This window comes from Pongo abelii, chromosome 10, assembly GCF_028885655.2.
Source record: "Pongo abelii isolate AG06213 chromosome 10, NHGRI_mPonAbe1-v2.0_pri, whole genome shotgun sequence".
NCBI classification, from domain to species: domain Eukaryota; kingdom Metazoa; phylum Chordata; class Mammalia; order Primates; family Hominidae; genus Pongo; species Pongo abelii.
In genome coordinates, this window is record NC_071995.2 from 39150796 (window position 1) to 39170964 (window position 20169).

At 37.3% G+C, this 20169-nt stretch overlaps 1 protein-coding gene across 2 annotated transcripts in view; it reads left to right on the plus strand.

Annotated features, from left to right (window-relative positions):
• Positions 1-20169, plus strand: part of PDZRN4 (PDZ domain containing ring finger 4) — a 391974-nt gene that overhangs the window by 360959 nt on the left and 10846 nt on the right. For both annotated transcript variants that reach the window (XM_002823105.5, XM_009247618.4), the window contains 3 exons: positions 9102-9200; positions 12126-12188; positions 20006-20107. In XM_002823105.5, coding sequence (XP_002823151.4) covers positions 9102-9200; positions 12126-12188; positions 20006-20107 — 264 coding nt within the window. The remainder of the gene's footprint in view (positions 1-9101; positions 9201-12125; positions 12189-20005; positions 20108-20169) is intronic.

Here is a 20169-nt window from a genome sequence, read left to right on the forward strand (position 1 = left end):
TAAAAATTCCAAAGGTTTATTGTTTTAGATATAACTTGTTGCAGGGGCTCAAATAGTGGCACTAAATTTCAATCTTTCTCCATCTTTGGCTTTTATTCCCTTTTTTGAATCCATCCTCAGGGTCTATATATTGTGGCATGATAAAGCTTTGAGCTACTCCTGATCTACATTTTTGTGGTTCAAATACAATAGAAAAGACAAGTGTTCTTTTCCTAATAGTTTCAACAAAAGTCATGAACCTGATTTTGATGGGCTTGAACTAAATCCTCATTTTTGAAATTATCACTATACCCAGTGAACTAAATAAAATGCACTCATTAACTAATCCCTAGGTCACAAGCCCAGTCCTGGAGCTGGAATCAGCCCTTAACAAACACATGGACTAGAAAGAAAAAGGTGTAATTCTGCAAAATAAATTAGGGTCATATTTCCAAAAAAACAGTGAATAAATGCTAGATAGGACCAGAAATAACTACTGTGCGCTGTATTATCCTATCAGATTCTTAACAATTAAATGAAACACTATTCACAAATCATTTAGAGCAATGTTTGGTACATAAGAAGTTTCCAAGTGTAATCCATTGCATGTAGCAGGTGCTAGGAAAATGTCCAGTGAGTAAAGTGAATAAGTAAAAACTGAACATGCTAGAGGAATTCTTAGAATGAGAAACTTCATAGATAATTTTGTTTTAATTTTACAGTTCATTTTTTGATTACTTTTCTTGTTGGCAGAGATAAGAGACTAGGTCACACCTATTGTTTGTACAGCTTTCGGAACATATTCTGCTAAACCTAATACAATTATGCTGCTGTACAAATACAGTAAAAGCAATTACACCCTATACCCAACTTCGCTTTAGCAGTTAACTAATTCAACAAACGCATATGGGGCTTCTCATAAGCTCTCAGTCCTCTGCTGGTACTAAAAATGCAAAGAAAAAGAAGGCAAGGTGCCATCCTCAAAGAAACAAATTTCTTTTTGTTTCATATCTAACGCTGTGGGATATAATAACAGACCTAACAGGTAAGGACCTTCTTAGAGAACAATAAACAGGTAATTTTAAAACTAAGCATCTTAATGAAGTACACATTTTCTAATTAAAAAAAGAAAGAAAAATAAGTGCTCATAATTGCCAAGAAGCTACTAAGCATCAGTGAAATTTTGATAGAGGACTTCAGGACCCCTATTTCAGAAAGAGTGGTGGACAAGGGTACCATCTGGCAATTAAGCTGAGAGCTGAAAAATGAGAAAGAGCAATATACTATGAAGTCAGAGGAAGGTGCTGTTTAGAATTCAGACCAGGTCCCTTAGCTAGAATGTGAATCCCAGCTCCACTTTCGACTTGCTGTGTGACTTTGGGCCCAAGTTCTCTCTGTGGCTTCTTTTTTCATCTATGAAATGGAAATAATGATAACTGTGTTTAAGAACCGATAGGACAATGACACTGCTTGCATTCAAGCCCTTAGCTTCTCTTGCATGAACTGGTAACATTCGCTTAATCCCTCCAACTCACCCACTATGCTAGTGCTGAAGTCATCTTTCTAAACTACAAATAGGATAGTTTTCTTTCTTTTATAATAGCCCCCTTTACTTTTTGCAAAGAGCCCAAATTATTTAATAGGGTGTGGTCATCCTTTCATGATCTGGCCCTTGCCTACCTCTGCAGTTTTAGTGTTCACCATGACCCCTCACCCAGCCCAATCTTAAACTCTTAGCTTCACACACATTAACTACGTAAAGTTCCTCTAACATGAAATACTGTTTCCTACCTCTGTGCCTCTGCATGGTCAATGTTTCTCTGTTTGGAAATTTGGTCTCCTTGGTAAACACCAAGACTAATTTTAAGATCTCTTCAAAGTTTGCTGGATTCTTCCAGTAGCCCCCAACCTAGAGCTGACCACCATGTTCACAAGATTTCCCTCTGCCCCAGCCCATATTGATGATATTAATGTGTGCATGTGTGTGTGTATGTGTGACAATGAGAGTGATCTAATGAGGATACTGAAATAAGTAATACAGGATAAGAAGAATAATTCCATGAGATAAATTCTTGAAAAATAATAAAGGAATGGTTTACAGAGCATGAATGGAGGCACTCACCTTTGGTAGGATTGGGGATTTTTCTTTCGCTGTGTAGAAAGGCAGCCCAGAGAGTCTTTCTATGTACAAATGCATGTGGATTGACAAGTGGAGGGAAAACACAGAGGTTTCCATTCCATGGTTTCTTTTTCCTCCATGAAGTCTAGAACAAGATGACCAGCCAAACATGAAGAGAGAGAAGGGCACGGTAGCAGAACTGCAGACAGAAGAGGTACGAGATACCAGACTGGGAGAGCAGAAAGTTGAGGTCATAATAATCCACTAAGATCCAGTGAACTATCAGATAAGGTCATCAACTAAGAGTGGGTGGTTTTTGTTGGAAATTTGAAAAAAGAGGAGGAATTATGGCACTAGTTCCTTTAGCATGTGAAACAGCAACTTGGCAAGGAAAGTAGAGTGTAATTGTCGGGCAGCATGGATTGCCCATTTGCAAATTGTGGTAATGAACACACAGGGAAAGCAATCACTATGGTCGTCATGGTGCGCATCCCCTCTGGGACCATGTCACTGCTCAGCTGGGGAAGCAGGGAGGTGAATACTTGGTCTTAACCACAATTGACCTTCTTCTGGATGATACAGTGGACAAAGAGAACAGGGGAGTTGAGGATTTTGGAACTCTGCCAATGCTTTTTATCTAGAGTCGTGTTGCCATTTTTGTCCCAAGAAAGGCAGGATTACATTATTTTTTAACAGATTGAGTTGGTGTAGTGTGTTCTTCGTTATCAAAATACTTGTATAGCTTTGGGATTTTGAATTGGTAAATATTCATGATGTGTGAAAAATCATGATACATACCGTACGATCTCAGTCCCATAAAATTGAATGTTGTGCCTACACGTCACATGCACAGGACCTAGAAGAACATGTCAAACTATAAACTGCTTGTGATTGTGAATGACTTTGCTCTTTGCTTCTTGTGTTTTTCAGTTTCCTGTAATGCACATATTAACTTTTTAAAAATAAAGGTTACTTTAAAAGCCAAAAAAAAAAAAAATACTACATCTAACTGTGAATTTCAAGCTGCATCAGGAGACAGGAGTGAGCCTGAGGGAATTATTGACATTGAGAAAGGGAAGGGTCAACAGGTTCAAGCTCTAGCGAGAGAACAAAAGTGCTGGAGTGGGAATGCAAGAGCATTTGAGCTGACCAGGAAGTGAAGTGCTTAACATTGCTATTTTTAAAATAAGGCAACTATGAAAATGACATTTTATGAATGGTCTCTTCTACACATTGCTTATAGCATGTTAAACTATTTTGATGGAGATCTCCCAAAAATTGACATATGAGTCAGGAAATCAAATCAGAAATGGCCGTGGATAGTTAGCAATACCTTTAGGAAGCTAATAAGTGATCATTTTAATATCTGCTAAAAACTCAACATTCAACTATGAAAAACCTTGGATTCTGGATTCTTGCAAAGGTAAACCACATGACACTAACAAATAACAAAGTAATTGCAATTTCCTCAAAAGATACAACAAACAAAATAGAGAAGGGGGAAATAAACCTTCCTGATGTAAACAGAAGCGTCTTCCTGGTTTCCTTCTATACCTTTGTTCTTTGTTTTAGACAGATTGCTTTTGGGTGGAAGCCCATTCTAGGAAAGGTTTCAATGCAGTCTGCCTGGTTCCCTAGGTGTCACAGCAGAAGTAATGACACAAAATTTATGGATCATGGCCAGGCACGGTGGCTCATGCTTCTAATCCCAGCACTTTGGAAGGCCAAGGCTGGCAGATCACTTGAGGTCAGGAGTTCGAGGCCAACCTGGCTAACACGGTGAAACCCCATTTCTACTAAAAATACAAAAATTAGCCAGGCGTGGTGGCAGACACCTGTAATCCCAGCTACTAAGGAGGCTGAGACAGGAGACTCGCTTGAACCTGGGAGTGGAGGTTGCAGTCAGCTGAGATCATACCACTGCATTCCAGCCTGGGCGACAGAGTGAGACTCTGTCTCAAAAAAAAGAATTAAAAAATAAAATAAAAACAAAATGTATGAATCACTTCTCACCTACTTCAATTTATGTTTCTCTTTTCTATTCCTTGTCCAGATTTCCTGACATCGACTGTTGTTTGCCAGCATCATGAATTCATTTCCTCCCCCATTAACAGTAGAGGCAAAAATAATGTTTCTTTCTTTGTTAAGGTGTAAAATCTACTCCAGATAGGTCATTGATGACTTTTTAAGGGGATTCACAGTCTACAGTGCGAAGCAGCCAACCTGCGCCTAGAGAAATGTGACTGCTTTCTTTCCCAAAGAATCCAGAATGTCTCTGATTCTAAGAATGGGAAATTGGAGGTTAAAAGCTGCCCATATTTCAGAAGACCATTGAAAAAGAAGTAGTCAAATAAAGAGGCGGGGTTAAGGATGTTAGAGAAAAGACATGACCATAAGCTTTAGCTTTTACCCTTATGTCTCTACAGAAATGTGATTTAATTATTAGTTGCAGCAACTTGTTATGAATAATTTGGAGTTGGAGGGTGCAAACCTGAAATGTTTTGTCACAGGGATTTGATATTCCAGGAGTTTTGTGATTTATTTTTCACTAAGTATTATCCCTAGATTCCATTATGCAGGAGATAATGATACTGAAGCAATATTTTTATAATAGACTATCTAGCTTTCTCTTAGCTGTGGGGATTAAAGTTTTCATATTTCTCATTTGATTCATTTTTTGAAATAAGTGTTTTATTGGAACAACAAAGCATGATATTTCAGTAGTTACTAATCAACATTAAAAAATGTAAGATGATATATGATTAACACTGAGATTGAGTAAAAGTGCATGTATTGTCTAATAAATGAAAACCAGGAAAATAAATAAAGATATGGACATAAAAGACCCTACATTCCCCTGTTGTCAACTGATATAAATGGCTAGCCTGTCTAGCCCTAGCTCTTCTTCAAACTTGAATAGTGCTGACTGCATTTGAATTTTCTTACGAAGAGGAAAATCTTTATGGCATGCATGGGCCTAAGTGTTCTTTAAAGTTTGAGAACAATGCTGCTTAAAAAGCCAATGCTTTTTAAGCAGTGTCAACCCTTGTTTCTTCCCCCGGTAAGAGAGAGTTCTATCTAGAAAGCATTTTTTTTCTTTTTAAGTTTCTCATTTCTCCCTAGACTCAATCACAAAAAAATATAAAAATTTCACACCACTGGAGTACAACCAAAGTATGTAAAAATCCTATTCGTGTCATTCTATGATTAGAAAGATGTTTCACAGCAAGCTTTAATAACAAACTCTAATCTTCTACACCACCTTCAACCTATATATAATCAATTTCTTACAATATTAGATGCTGAAGTTTGATTTTTTTTAGAGAGACTTTAGATGCGTCCCCACAATAGCACATCTTGAAGTACATTTAAGTCAAAATAAATGTAGTTTCACCAGGTGTGTGAAGTGATTCTTTCACTCTAGTGACAAATGACTTATGGATGGTTAGCGCTGCCATCCATGCAGGCTTGGCTTTGATTTGTATACGCTCATGAATTGTCTCCATGGAGAAAATGTACAGAGGTAGCATTTCACTTTTATGTGTTTCATCAAACAGCTTCCAAGTGACAGAAGGAAAGGTATGAAAGTTGTTAGGGAAAACATTCTCTATTACCAGGAGGTTGTTTCTTCAGAAGTCAGAGGCTTGTGTGTCCTGTGAAGGGAATACTTAATTAAACCTGTGCTGCAGAATTCCTTTCAGATAATCAGAGTCTTTATAAAGCCACCTTTGCCTCCTACAAACAAAATTGTCTACAGGTAGCTGCTTATAAGTTATTTTGACATAGAATTAAGGGAACTTTGATTCTAAAATGCATGTTTCTGTGTTTTAATATAAACTATGTAGTATCTGAGACATTCTCAACCAAGAAATACAACTTCACACTTGGGACTGGTGTGAGGTGGTTTGCGGGATCCAGAAAAATCTCAATTGGGTCTCTTACGGTGCCTGAAGGCTTTCTGCCAAGGGTTTAGTCCCTTGCATTAAGGCTTTGTATTTTCAGCCTTTATTAATATTCACTAAAGCCTGATGGGGTCACATGTTAAGTAATTGTTAATGATGATTCCTTTGAGAGATATTTCTGTATCAATTATTTTTATGTCTCAAGAGTTATCTGTGAGAGAATGGAAAATCACACTGAATGCCAGGTTTTGTTAGGGGACAAGCAAAATGGCAAATCTATAATACTCATACCTCAGAGATTCCAAGCAGCTGAAAGGAAATAGGAGGGTGTTGAGTGTCTTACAAAGGGGAATATTGGAAGCAAAGACCATGGAGATAACTTTGAGACCTGTTTCACAGTTTTGGTTTGGTCCAAGGCAATGAAAATATTGAAAAGTTACTTTGACCTGAGGACCTTAGTCTCCTTTCCTCTGAGATTCTTGGGTAAGTGCTTTGATTTGTCGTGTTGAAGAATTATAGGCAGATTGTGCCCTTTTTGTTTTAATACATTCACTCAATTTTATTGCCAAACAGTTGTTCTAAGCAAACACCAAAGTCAAGGTACACCATTGAGAATGTGGAGAAAACATTCAAAAAAGAATGTTCCCCCCCAAAAATGTCTTCTCACAATACTGAGAGTTGCTTCCATGCTTTGTTAGGGCATTGAAAGTCGGTGGATTTCAGCTTTGGCTACAGCTCCTCATTTGTGTTGATTTAAAGGTCCCAATCTCAGCTCATTATGGAGTGTGTAGGTTTCCTTATTGGCCTCTTAGGAATCACTAAGAGATGCTCCTCCACTGTATACCTTGTTGCTGTAATTGAAGCTGTTTTGTTGCTATAATTCCTTCCTAATGTTGCAGTTTTAGTCAAGTATTCTTTCCCTCTGGAGGCATTAATTATTACCAGTTTTGAAAAGACCTTTGCTTGGTGTGTACATTTTTGCTTCTGGTGCTAAATCATTTCACTGTTTCCTAGTCTACATCTAGGAAAAATGATGTTTCACCTTTTCTCTTTACTGTTCAGCCTACACTATAACCTTTTTAAGCACTATAATATAGAGTATCTTTGTCCACCAGTCAGAAAGTCGGCATTCTTCTTAGTTTCATGCATTTCACTAATTTGCAGTACCTATCTCAGAATAGAGGATTTAAATTTAGTTTTATTTGCTATTATCTGTGAAATTATTGGTCACTGGAGTTTATGAGAGCAAATCCCCTTGCTAAGGATTTACCCATGGTGTACAGCACATCATTTTTAAACAGGTTATTATCCACTGACAAGGACTTCATTCAAATACAAAATTGAAAAGGAGGCTATATACTCAAATGTAACAGAGTGTTCTGGGAAGTATTCTCTTGTTTGAAATTAAGTAAGTTTTCCTTCATTTTGTACTGATAACTATTTCAGATTTTAGACAATTAAATGAATACTTTTTGTCTTTGTACATTTGGGCTGCTATAACAAAATACCATGAACAGGGTGGCTTCTAAACAACAGAAACAAATTTATCGCAGTTCTAGAGTTTAGGAAGTAGAAGATCAAGGTACCAGCAGTTTTAGTGTCTGGTGAGGGCCTGTTCCTCATAGAGGGCACCTTCTCACTGTGTCTGTCCTTACATGGTGGAAGAGGCAAGATAGCTTTCTGGGGCCTCTTTATAAGGGCACTAATCCTTTTCATGAGGGCTCAGCAGCCCTTACAACCTACCAAAGTTGATTACCTTTGGTAATCACCTACCAAAGGCCCCACCTCCTTGGTAGGTAAAATATGTTGAAACCCTAACACAAATTGTAGGGAACACAAACATTTAGACCTTAGCACTCTATTCTTTTTTTTTTTTTTCATAATCTTTACACACACACACACCTCACCTCTATTTCCAATCAAAGAGGAAAGACTACCTACTTATGGTTTTACAAAAATCTGTGTGCACCTGGAAAGATTTTTGAAATAAAATTAGTCACCCTTCAGCTACTTGTTACTGAGTGCCCACACTGAAATATCCCGTTCTAGGCAATGGAGAAAGAGTATTAAGCAAGACAGACAAATTCAGAGCTCCCACAGAGCCTGAGTGCTAGAAATTGATCCAGACTTCACTTCTAATTTAAATAGACATTGTTCTTCTTCATCCAATTATTTACTAATGGGTCTTATATTCTACATCCAATAGGAATAAATTCTCCATAATTAGTGTGCTAATTTGTGTTTTAATCCTTGGAATTATGTAATTTATCCTGAAGTCATCTGCTTCTGAAAGTAGTACAAGCCCATTTCATTATATAAAACTGAAATACACTGAAATTTATTATTATTTTACTGAACCTAAATCAGGAAATAAATTCAATATACATTACCTGAGGACTGACATTTCAAGCCCTTAGCCGTGTGTTTCAGTAAATGTATTTTCTTGTTCATTTACTGCTTCATTTTGAATCATTGCCTCTGCCCCAAATGGCTTTTGATGTCTCTCCCTTCAGCCTGGATGAACCCATTTCTTTCCAAGAATGAGAGTTTCTACAAAATAATAGAAAACCTTGGCCTGACCTATACAAAACACTTGCTTATTATCATATTGTATAGAACTTCAGAGCAGAATTGATGGAAACAGCTTGGTATAGTCTTTTTTTTTATTATTTGAACTTATGTTGTTTTCTTACAATACAAATAAAAACATGTAATAGTAACTCCTCATGTTTTTATGAACATTTTGCCACTAACTTTGACATTCTCAAATATTTTATTGATTCCAGTGTATTCATGTATACATGTATTTGATTTATACATTATTGTGTAATTTTTAAGGAGTTTTGCATTGACAGCTTGATGCAAACAACTGTGTATCTCCAACCTTACAATAAAAATATAAAGCACTGGCTTCCCTACATAGAAATCCATGCTGAAAGAACATTTGAATAATACTGGTTAAAAAAAAAAAGTTAATTTCCAATGTTGGGCAACAATTATTAATACTTGCCAGAGTGACCCAAAGAATATCAGTGAGTTCTCCATTCTGCTGCAGATTTTCTCTCTGACATAAATGTCATCTGTGTGTGTTGTTCTCTCAGGAGGTCGAGTTGTGTCGTGTTAGCAGTCAAGAGAAGCTGGGCCTGACAGTCTGTTACCGAACAGATGATGAAGAAGACACCGGCATTTATGTCAGCGAGGTAAGAAACGCCATGGAGGGGAAATTCGAGGAGGGAAACTAGGAAGAACAGAGCAAAATGACTCACAATGAGAAAACCCTTCCTTCAGAGGCTTGAATGTGAAGAATTGGAATTGGCCATGTTCCAAAACTTGTCACTTTCAATTAGGAAAGTAAATTATGCTGCCCAAGTAATGTAATTATTATCAGCTTGTTTAATGTGAATACTTTCACCCCAGAATCCCAGCAAGGAAAAGTGCAAAAGTGGTAACATTGTCCAAATTTGAATAAATTCCCATAAGAATGCAGCAAGTCCAGCAAAGTTTTTGATCCTCAAACATCTGTCCTTCCATTCTACTGTGTCTTTTATGAATTCCATTAACAGCAGCACTGGCTAATTGTTTTAAATTACTACTCACAATAGTCACATCTTTTACTCTGCTGATGGCATTGATACATTTGAATACCCAATGAGTGCATCTATTAGTTTGTTTTATTCAACCCCGCAAGTGAGATTCTACACTTGATCTTAGGCCAAAGGCCAAGAAGCAATGCACAAGTGAGAGTCTAAAATGTGAGATACTGTTAATGTTCATTCCTTTTAAAGACTGTGAAGCAAATTTTATTACAATAGATGATTTTTTTTAATTCACAAAAAGCATTATTTTATGTGAAGTGGGAAGGAATGTTTTTAAAAATTAAGGCTGGGCACAGTGGCTTATGCCTATAAACCCTGCACTTTGAGAAGTTGAGAGAGGAAGATTGCCTATGGCCAGGAGTTTGACCCTGTCTCTACAAAAAAAAAAAATTAATTAGTCAGTCAGGGTGACATATGCCTGTAGTCCTAACTACTCAGGAGGCTTTGGCAATAGGATTGCTTGAGCACAGTAATTCGATGTTACGGTGAGCTATGACTGTGCCACTGCACTCCAGTGCAGTGACACAATGAGTGACAGAATGAGACCCTGTCTCTAAATATAAATAAATTAAAATTAAATATGCTTATGATAAAAAATTACATACTTATATGTACAAAACATATGTGTATATATGTTTATATATAAATGCAGAAGTTAGACAAACTAGATACTAATTGCTGCTCTATGCTGTTCCGAGTTTTCTTGGCCATAATCTTGAAAATATTACCTAATATACTGAGCTTCAGCTTTCTCAACTAGAAGGTGAGTACAACAGTGCTTATCTTATTGTTTTGATAGACCTGCTTAGAATGTGGAAGAGATAATGTAATTAATGCATTTAGAAAACAACACAACTCTGTAAGTGTAAAATATTACTCTTTATCCCTCTGCCAAAAAATTTACTGACTGGCTTCTGCGATGGAAAAATCTCCAGACAATATTCAACTTATGTACTTCTTTTAAATATGCAATTAGGATAATTCCTCTGATTAGGGTGAGGAAGTATAAGGAAACACCTGTGGCATTATCTCTTGTAATATGTACAGAGGTAGGAAGGTAGAAGTTTAATATTAGTTTGATTACAGTTCTAAAGATGAGGCTTTAGATTGTGAGTGGTTTTTAAATGGGATACAGTTCATGAATCACCCTTCACTTCCTTCTAGTAAGTCTCTATTTACTATTTAAATATGTCAGAATTGGAGCTGCACTTTTCAGGGAAGGGAAAGAAGCCACAGGATCTGAACATAGGTACTTGGAAGGAACGTTTTCCTCTTACCTCTTACATGTAATTATAGTGTCACTTATTCTTGATTGATGATTTAAGACTCAATTATTAGGTGGCACCCCTAATAAGAAAGTAATATCTAACATATGGATAGGATGGATCAACCTTATGCTACACTTGAAACAGTTTGCTTAAAAAAAAAGCTGCAATGCAACAAGCCTAAATAAAGTTTGAAGCCATCACATGAAATCTGATAGATGAAATTACCCCCAGTAAACTGTAAGTCATCACTCAAGTTTAGCCCATTAAAATGCTGATAAGCTCCTAATACAGCCGTAAATATCTATACATTCTAAAATAGTTTATAGTTAATATACTTTACCCCACATGTAAAGTAGTCCTGAGTAATTAAATGCATGGATCAGATGTGTGTGTGTGTGTGTGTGTTTCTTGAGCAATATAGGTTGTAAATGTCTTTATATATCAATTAATGTGCCCATGAGACATAATTCTCTTTAATAAGTATGGTCTTGGGCCGGGCGCGGTGGCTCACGCCTGTAATCCCAGCAATTTGGGAGGCGGATCACGAGGTCAGGAGATCGAGACCATCCTGGCTAACACAGTGAAACCCCATCTCTACTAAAAATACAAAAAAAAAAAAACAAAAAAAATTAGCCAGGCGTGGTGGCAGGCATCTGTAGTCGCAGCTACTCGGGAGGCTGAGGCAGGAGAATGGCAGGAACCCGGGAGGCGGAGCTTGCACTGAGCGGAGATGGCGCCACTGCACTCCAGCCTGAGAGACAGAGCGAGACTCCGTCTCAAAAAAAAAAAAAAACAAAACAAAAAAAACAAACAAAAAAAGGATGGACGTACACTATAGCTATCAGCTTTGCTAAGACAAAAAGTAAATTTCCTGGGTCCAGAGAGTCCTAGCATTACCATCACCTCATGTCAACTGAAGATCAGGTGTGACAGTTGGGATACAGAAATGAGTGAATGAGTGTGAAAAAAAGAAAAAAGAATGAAGGGAAAAAGGAAAGAAGAAATAGAGGAAAGGTGGAAAACTGGTCTTCAGATTAAGTTCTACTCTAGTCCTCACAATTTTATTCATGTTCATTCTAAAACAGCTCATTTACATTTTTAGAATCAATAAGTTTTGATGGAGAGAAATATGACATGTACTGTCACAAATCAACAGAGAATTTTGAAACAGCTTTTGCAAAACATATTTTAAAGCCATATTTTTAAGTTCTTGAGGGAATGTTTCATACCCAGTTGAAGATGTATGTCCTCTTTATTACAGGTTGACCCAAATAGCATTGCTGCCAAAGATGGCCGGATTCGACAAGGGGATCGGATTTTGCAAGTAGGTGGTATAGTAATTTCCTTTAGTTTCCCATGATCTGTCCAAAGTTACTATTTTACTTTGTTTCTTGTAAACTGTTGAGAAAAGAATTTGTCTTTGCTTTTAGATATTAACATCTACAAAACCAAAAAAAAAAGTACTGTCATTTAAAACTAATTTAGGATGGTGCGATTTATTAAGAGTGATTAGCTAATAATTAGTAGTTCAAATACCATCTCTGGAGTCAAATTTGACTTCTCTTCCCGCTTCACAATTTGCTTGGCACACTGCATAACCTCCTCTCATCCTAAGCTTTATTTCCTCATCTTAAAAAAAACGGTAATAATAACCTATTGTTGTGAAGGTGAAATGAGATTATGCATGCAATATGCTTAACACAGTGCATAAGTACTTAATAAATATTAATGGCTATTATTACTAGCAGTGGCAGTTATTGCTGCCTTTTCCAGAATAAATTAGGTGAACATGGATCTAGATGTTCCTTTGCTATATGAAAGTCTAGAACTTTGAAGCAGTGTCAACTACAGTCATGAGTCACTTAATATGTTTTGAGAAATGTCATTAGATGATTTCCCGGTTGTGCAAACATTGGAGAGTGTACTTACACAGACCTAGATGGTACAGCCTACTACATACACACTTAGGCTAGCTGGCATAGCCTACTGCTCCTAGGTTACAAACCTGTACAGCATTTTACTGCACTAAATACTGTAGGTAATTGTGACACAGTGGTAAGTCTTTATGTATCTAAACATAGAAAAGGTATAGTAAAAGCATGGTATTATAATCTTATGGGCCCATTGATGTATCTGCTGTCCATTGTTGACTGAAAAGCTGTTGTGTAGTGCACTACTGTATTTACTAATGAGTTGCTGGGAGATGAAGGAGAATGTGTTTTATTCCCCACATGCAAATGTGAAAACATAGAGACTGATTACATTTCAGCTTTATGCAAGAGATAGTAAGCAGACTGTAGGAGGGATGTGAGGCTGGAAAGAGTTTTAGGCCAAATCAGGAATAGCTGAAAGCCAGTTTCTATCCTAAACCTGCCTTCACCTGCTTGCTACCTCCTTTCTGAGTCCTCTCCCATAAAGAATGGCTGCAGGGGCCAGGCCCGGTGGCTCACGCCTGTAATCCCAGCACTTTGGAAGGCCGAGGCAGGCAGATCACCTGAGGTCAAGAGTTTGAGATCAGCCTGGCCAACATGGTGAAACCCTGTCTCTACTAAACAATACAAAAATTAGCCAGGCATGATGGCAGCCCCCTGTAATCCCACCTACTTGGGAGGCTGAGGCAGGAGAATCGCTTGAACCCGGGAGACGGAGGTTGCAGTGAGCCGAGATGGCACCACTGTACTCCAGCCTGGATGACAGAGTGAGACACTTTCAAAAAAAAAAAAAAAAAAAGAATGGCTGCAGGGAGACACACAAACTCCTCAGCTCTTGTGAACAGATCAACCCCAAGATAAGACCAGAGGTCCTTTGGGATGGAATTTCACTGCTGATCACAACTGTGAAACAGAGAGGAGGACTTGAATGATAAACCCAGGGAGCGATAAGCTGTTAAAACATCACTGCCACTGTTTCAGAGCTACTATTTCTCCTTGTTGGATACAGACCCTTGGAGAGTGTTTTTTTGGATTCCACACTTTTGGAATCCGAAAACCAGGGTTTCAAAAGTAGACAAGATGTTGTCCCAGCATTTGGAGCACGCCGTCTCTGTTTAGGTAGACAGCAGCATACACAGATGATTACAGTGCAGCGTACACAGATGATTACAGTACAGCATGACACTGTCATGGTAACACTCTGCCTGCGTTGCCTGGGCACATGTCCTGCCCAACTTTCTGCAGTTCTCTCCCTTGTTCAGGACAACACTCATGGAATCACACCACCTCCTCACTGCCTGTTCTTCCTCTAGCTAGATAGCGCAGAGCTCCTTTTTTTTTTTACCATGGACCTTCTGTTAAGGCTCTAAACAGGAAAGAATACAAAGTGTGAATTAATGATCGTTTGGGGTCCCACTAGTTTTCAGGAAATCTCGAGTATATAATTTCTCCTTCAGTGAGCTCCCTAAATAGTGATCTATAGTAAACAAAATGGAACTACATCTGTCATATATAGGGGAATGAAAAGTGGACCAGGAAGCCAAGACATAGTCTTGGTGACCACCACATTTCTGTCATCTTTAACACATGCACATGAATAAATCAATGAATGAAACCAGTGTATTCAGTGGAGAGAATGACAGGATAGATGAGTAACATCTGTTGAAAGGCTTTGCTTGTATGGCTTTGTTAAGAAATTAAAGGGACCATTTTCGTGTATCATCCAGATAACAAAAGCTTCAAAAGTGTTTTACTATTTTTTAAATTTTGAAATAATTTTAAATGTACTGTTCACTTTGTTAACATCTCCAGTAAAATATACTGAAAATAATGTAATCTTTTGATGCTCAGAGTCATGTTACATCCAGCATTCATTCCACAATACTATAATAGAGTAAAATGCTCAGTGATTGGAAAGTCTGGAAGATCTGTGCCCCAACATGAAATGACCTTATTTGGATACATTTGCAGATGCATTAGGTCTATATTGTGTCATTTTTCTTACTCCTCCCTTGCTGTTACCAGCTGGCACTTCTTCCTCTTGCCATCTACTTCACATCCCATACCTCCTGCTGTGCCTGGCACCCTTCCTAGTTCCCAGCTAACCACTCTTCCATAGGATAGATACACAAATACAGTTATTAAAATTTCATTCATTTGTTCTGTGGGTATAGTTGGATAGAAATAAAGTGCATGTGTTTCCATACATGCATACTGTATGTTATGACACTTCCAAATCCTTAGGGATATTGTGGGCAGATAAGTTTTTAGAGAAAATGCCTGCTAGATAATAAAGCATTTCTTAATGGTCTAGATTCACTAAGGAAACAATAGCAGGATGTTAAAGTGCTGTTTTCTGCCTGATTACTTTATATTCTGTGACAAATATGTCACACTTAATACATGTCCCAGTAAAAAAACCTGGAATACAATTCTGTTTGCACACATAGGAAATGAAGAGTCTTAAGGGTGATTATGAAATTATATTAAGTAAAACTCTGACAAAATTGTACCCAGAGACAAATAGCTCCCTTATGGTTGATGAGGAGATTATGGGATACCCTGTAATGAGCAGTTAATGACTCCTTTCCCAGAGAGATGAGAGTGGGAAAACAGAGGATTTACTTCTTATCCTTAAAGTTTCTTGGATGGCTTTTATTTAAATGAATCCCTTTAGAGCAATTGTGATTTTAATTTTCTGTTCATTTGACCTAAGTAAACTATGTCAATGGCCCTGCCCTCATTGTGTAGCCAAACTTTTCTTAATGTAGCACACCATGGGCCTGTAGGTGACCTCACCCAATGACATTTCACTCACACACACATATACACACACACACACACACGTGCTCTCACACAAAGGGGATTGTTATACAATAGGGATTGTGCAGAAGAGAAACCAGGAACCAACTTCCTAAGAATAGTTGTGGTTCTCCTGTGTTTTTAGTCTGCAAAGAAAGTTCTTCCTTTTCATTCCTTCACAGTTCTGTCTGCTGTGTCATTGCCAGGAATTTATATCAAATGTCTCCAGGAATTAATCTGGGGACATTCTCTCACAAAATTGCAGTGCTGAATATGGCATTTCTGAATCAGATAACAAGAGTAAAAGACCACATATGTGACCAGCTTTCCAAGGAGTTTCCAAGGAGAGAATGCTATAGTCTCCTTTTCTCTTTGGGATGGCAAACCAGTAATCTTCCATGTAAGCCTCCTAATCTCATGTTGGCCAAAAGCTCAATAATGTTCCTAAGGATGACTTCCTGACAAAACTTTACAAGAACTCAAACAGTGAAACAACAGGACTTCTAATGAGCTCTCTCTTCATTTCTCTGTTCTACACATAAACTGGTTGATATGGTTTGACTATGTCCCCACCCAAATCTCATCTTGAATTGTAGTTCCCATAATCCCTATGTGTGGTGGGAGGGACCCAGTGGTAGGTAATTGAATCATGGGGGCAGTTGCTCCCATGCTGTTCGCGTGATAGTGAGTGAGTTCTTGTAAGATCTGATGGTTTTATAAGGGGTTTTTTCCCTTTGCTCGGCACTAATTCTCTCTCCTGCCGCCCTGTGAAGAGGTGCCTTCTTCCATGATTGTAAGTTTCCTGAGGCCTCTCCAGCCATGCAGAACTGTGAACCAATAAACCCTCTTTTCTTTATAAATTACCCAGTCTCACGTATTTCTTTATAGCAGCATGAGAACAAACTAATACCCCAGTTCTCATATTCTTTTATTTTCTTCCCTTTGGATATTTCCTCCTTATTTCTGTTTTTTCCACATCTATGTCTCTAGACTTTGATCACCTCCTTTGTCTCCCTACTAAAATACAAACACATTTGAAATAAATCTTTTCTTATTGCCTAAGATTCTTGAGTTTTCCTAAGAAATTCCACTGATGGTTGGATGTCAAGAATTTGAGTTGCCCACCTACCTCTGGTACAATAATAGAAAAAATCTAGATATTGGTATATGGAAGAGAAAAGCTATATTACTTCTCATTTCTAAGCTTTTAGGGCTTTACACACACACATACAAAACACACTCATACACACATACAGGAGATTGGACCTAAAGTGAGATTTTGACAGATCTATCCATATAAGTACCACAGATCTCTTCTTAGCCAAGGCAATATCCATTTTGAAACTAACATTTACATATGGCCATGTACAGAAAATGAGACAGTTATGTTAACAAAACTTACCTGCTGTCTTTCTCTTGGTTCTCTTTCTCTCTGTTTTCCTAAAGTGGAAGTCCTCCATTAAGCTATGTGACGTGACTACTCATCTTTCTCCCTCCCTTATTGCTGGGTCCTCCACTTTCATGTCTGCCTGGTATTTTCCTGGCACAGCAGGCTGCATTCCCACAAACAATCCTGTAACTGTAAACCATTATTTCAGGACCAAGAGCAACCGAAGGTTGAAAGCTCTATCAGATTCTGTTCTTCAATTCTTTTCATTCCTTGAGAGGTATCTTTGCTGAAACCCATGGCTAAATTTCTTGCCCCAGTATCAGTTTGGGTGTAAAACTAATGTCCTGAGTGCAATAGCATCTACCAACTGGTTGGCTAAAATGTGGCACTTATCTTTGAAAAGAAACAATAAATTACATTTTAATGACAGATTTCTGTGTCAGTGATTTCATCCCAGGTGCGATCCTGAAGGTAGAAGTGCTTCTGCAAGAAATGATCTGTTGCCCCAAAATAAGAACTAATTGTTGCCAGGACCAGAGACCATAGCTCTGGTCATAATGAGTTCTCAGGGGAGAGAGATGAATATCAACTATAAAGAAACTAAAAGGCAAAAAACCACATTGTTTCCTGATGGTCCTCTAAGAGTTAGAAATACATATGAGGTAGATATCTTTTAAAATAAAACCATGTTTACTACTATGCATTTAATTACTTTCCATAAATTTCACTCTATTTGCTTTATTTAGCACGAAAGAGTCTTGTCTTTACTAAGGATTAAAATATATATGATGATAGTAATAACAACAATAACAATAGCATCAACAGTAATATGTGCCAGCATTGAAGATGTTCTAGGTACCAGGCACTATTTAAGATTTTTACCTGTATCGACTCATGTAATCCTTATAAAGACCCTCTGAGAAAGGCACTATTATTATATGCATTTTAAGATAGCAAACTTAATAGCGGCATTAGACTAACGTGAATAAGTATTTAGATTAATGGTAAGTGCAATTTAGATAAAGAATGAGGAAATATATATACTTTCATGTATTATATATATTAAGTTACATATGTATATATTAAGACTATATATAGTCAAGTGGATACCAGGAAAAAAAAGAAGTGAGAAGTATATTTCAAACAGAAAAGATGAAGATAAGCTGTGTAAGATCACCCAATTCAATTCTGTTAGGATCAGATGTGCCTGTAGTAGAGAGGAGATGAATAAACAGGTCCATGTTTGACAGACAAATAGATGCATTGCAAATGTATTACTAAGAATTACCATGAAACAGACATAAGCCCTCAAAGTGCAAATAGAGTAAATACTGCAAAGTCATTATTTTAAAACTACACTTAATAGAGGGTAGGGGAGGTATAGTGGAATCCACCACTGCCAATTTATCTTTATTTGAGAAAAAAGGCCTTGGAGTCAGTACACACATACTTTTCCAGAGGTATTTATGACAAATCACAACATATCCTTCCCGGTCATTAGTTCCCATTGTGGAATCATAGCTTCTGTTTCCTAATTTGATGAATTTTATTTGTGAATTGCAAAAACAAATAGGGAATGCGTGTGAAACTTATAACCACTGAATTTCCTTTCTGTGTATACTAGTGAGAAATGACAGTGATTGGAGTAAGAAAATACAACTTGTGCCCATATATATATTTTTTACTATTATTGCCTGCTTTCCTTGCACTAAATACATATAAGAGTATAGGAATAAGGATTATTTATTGTGGTTCAAAGTTGAAATTCATGGGCTTGTTTTCAGATAATTACGTCTGTCCTCATGCATCAGCCAGAAACCCAGAGACCTACGAGGAGAAAAACCTCAATAGTCTACTCCATGCTTTTAAGCAGAAGTCCTTAGTGAAAGACATTAGATTAATTGTTGAAAAAAGAATGGTCAGTGCTGCCACATTTTCCATCTGCTTCATTTATTAAAGTAATTAATACTATTTTAGACAGAATTACTTGATCTCTTTAATTGGAATTTCTTTCCCATTATTTGATTACATATAATTATAAATCAAAAATCTTATTGTCTCTATGGAGTTGAGTAATCAATAAAAGAAAATAATTATTAAATATCCAAAGGAAAAAGTTTTATTAATTAAGACCTAAATATATTTGCACGTGAAAATGTAGTTTAAAAAAAGAAACTTTACAAATCTTATTTACTCTTTCTTTAGAACTTAGAAAAAGTAAAAAGATATATTTCTAATGCCACTGGAATCTTTTCCATGAGAAATCTAAAGTTTAGTCAAGCTTGGTTTCTTTCACTCATCATTATTTTAAAAATTCAATTTTACTCTATGTTAATTTTTTTTAATTTTTAAATTTAAGAGATGAGTCTGAAGATATTTCATTAGTTTTATTGCCTTAGGAAATGGGTAGATATTAGAAGGGAAATGGAGTATTGATGAGAATGTTATTTTACTTTGATCAGTTAAACACTGAGATATATCCTGACAATGATGTTTGGGCAACTGAGTCAGACCCACACACAAATATGAAATGATTAAATAAAAATGCAATCAGCAGTGGCCTGGGAGCGTTGCCTGGTGAGAGATAATACTGCAGCTCTCTAATTGGCTCGCGGCAAGCGTGCAGGATGACGGATTTCAGTTGTGGTATTGCCAGTCCTTCTTCCCGCAGCACTATTATCTCAGAGTGACACTTCCATTACTCTGAGCGAAGAAAGATGAACGTCACCTGTCAGGAGCTGGTTAATTGTGTTGCTAGATGTATGTTGCCAGGGCGCAGGTTGGACATTTATGAACATAACTGCTTCCTCTGATGTCCGCCATCCTTCAGGGATCGATATGGCTCTTACAGTAAGCGCGTAATTGAGTGAAGGCACTTTGTGCTGAGGGGCTGAAGATGAGCCCATTGTGTGAGCTTCATTGTCCATACATTTACCATAAATGAGCTGATATTTGCCATTTATTGTGTGCAGCACTGTGGAAATGGAAACTAATGTGCCACTCTCATTTGTTTTCTAGATAAATGGGGAAGATGTCCAGAATCGAGAAGAAGCAGTGGCCTTGCTGTCTAACGATGAGTGTAAGAGAATCGTGCTGCTTGTTGCAAGGCCAGAGATTCAGGTCAGAACAGAGATCGAAAGTCTTGAGACTGAACTTTATATTCATTGAATTCACTGAATGTA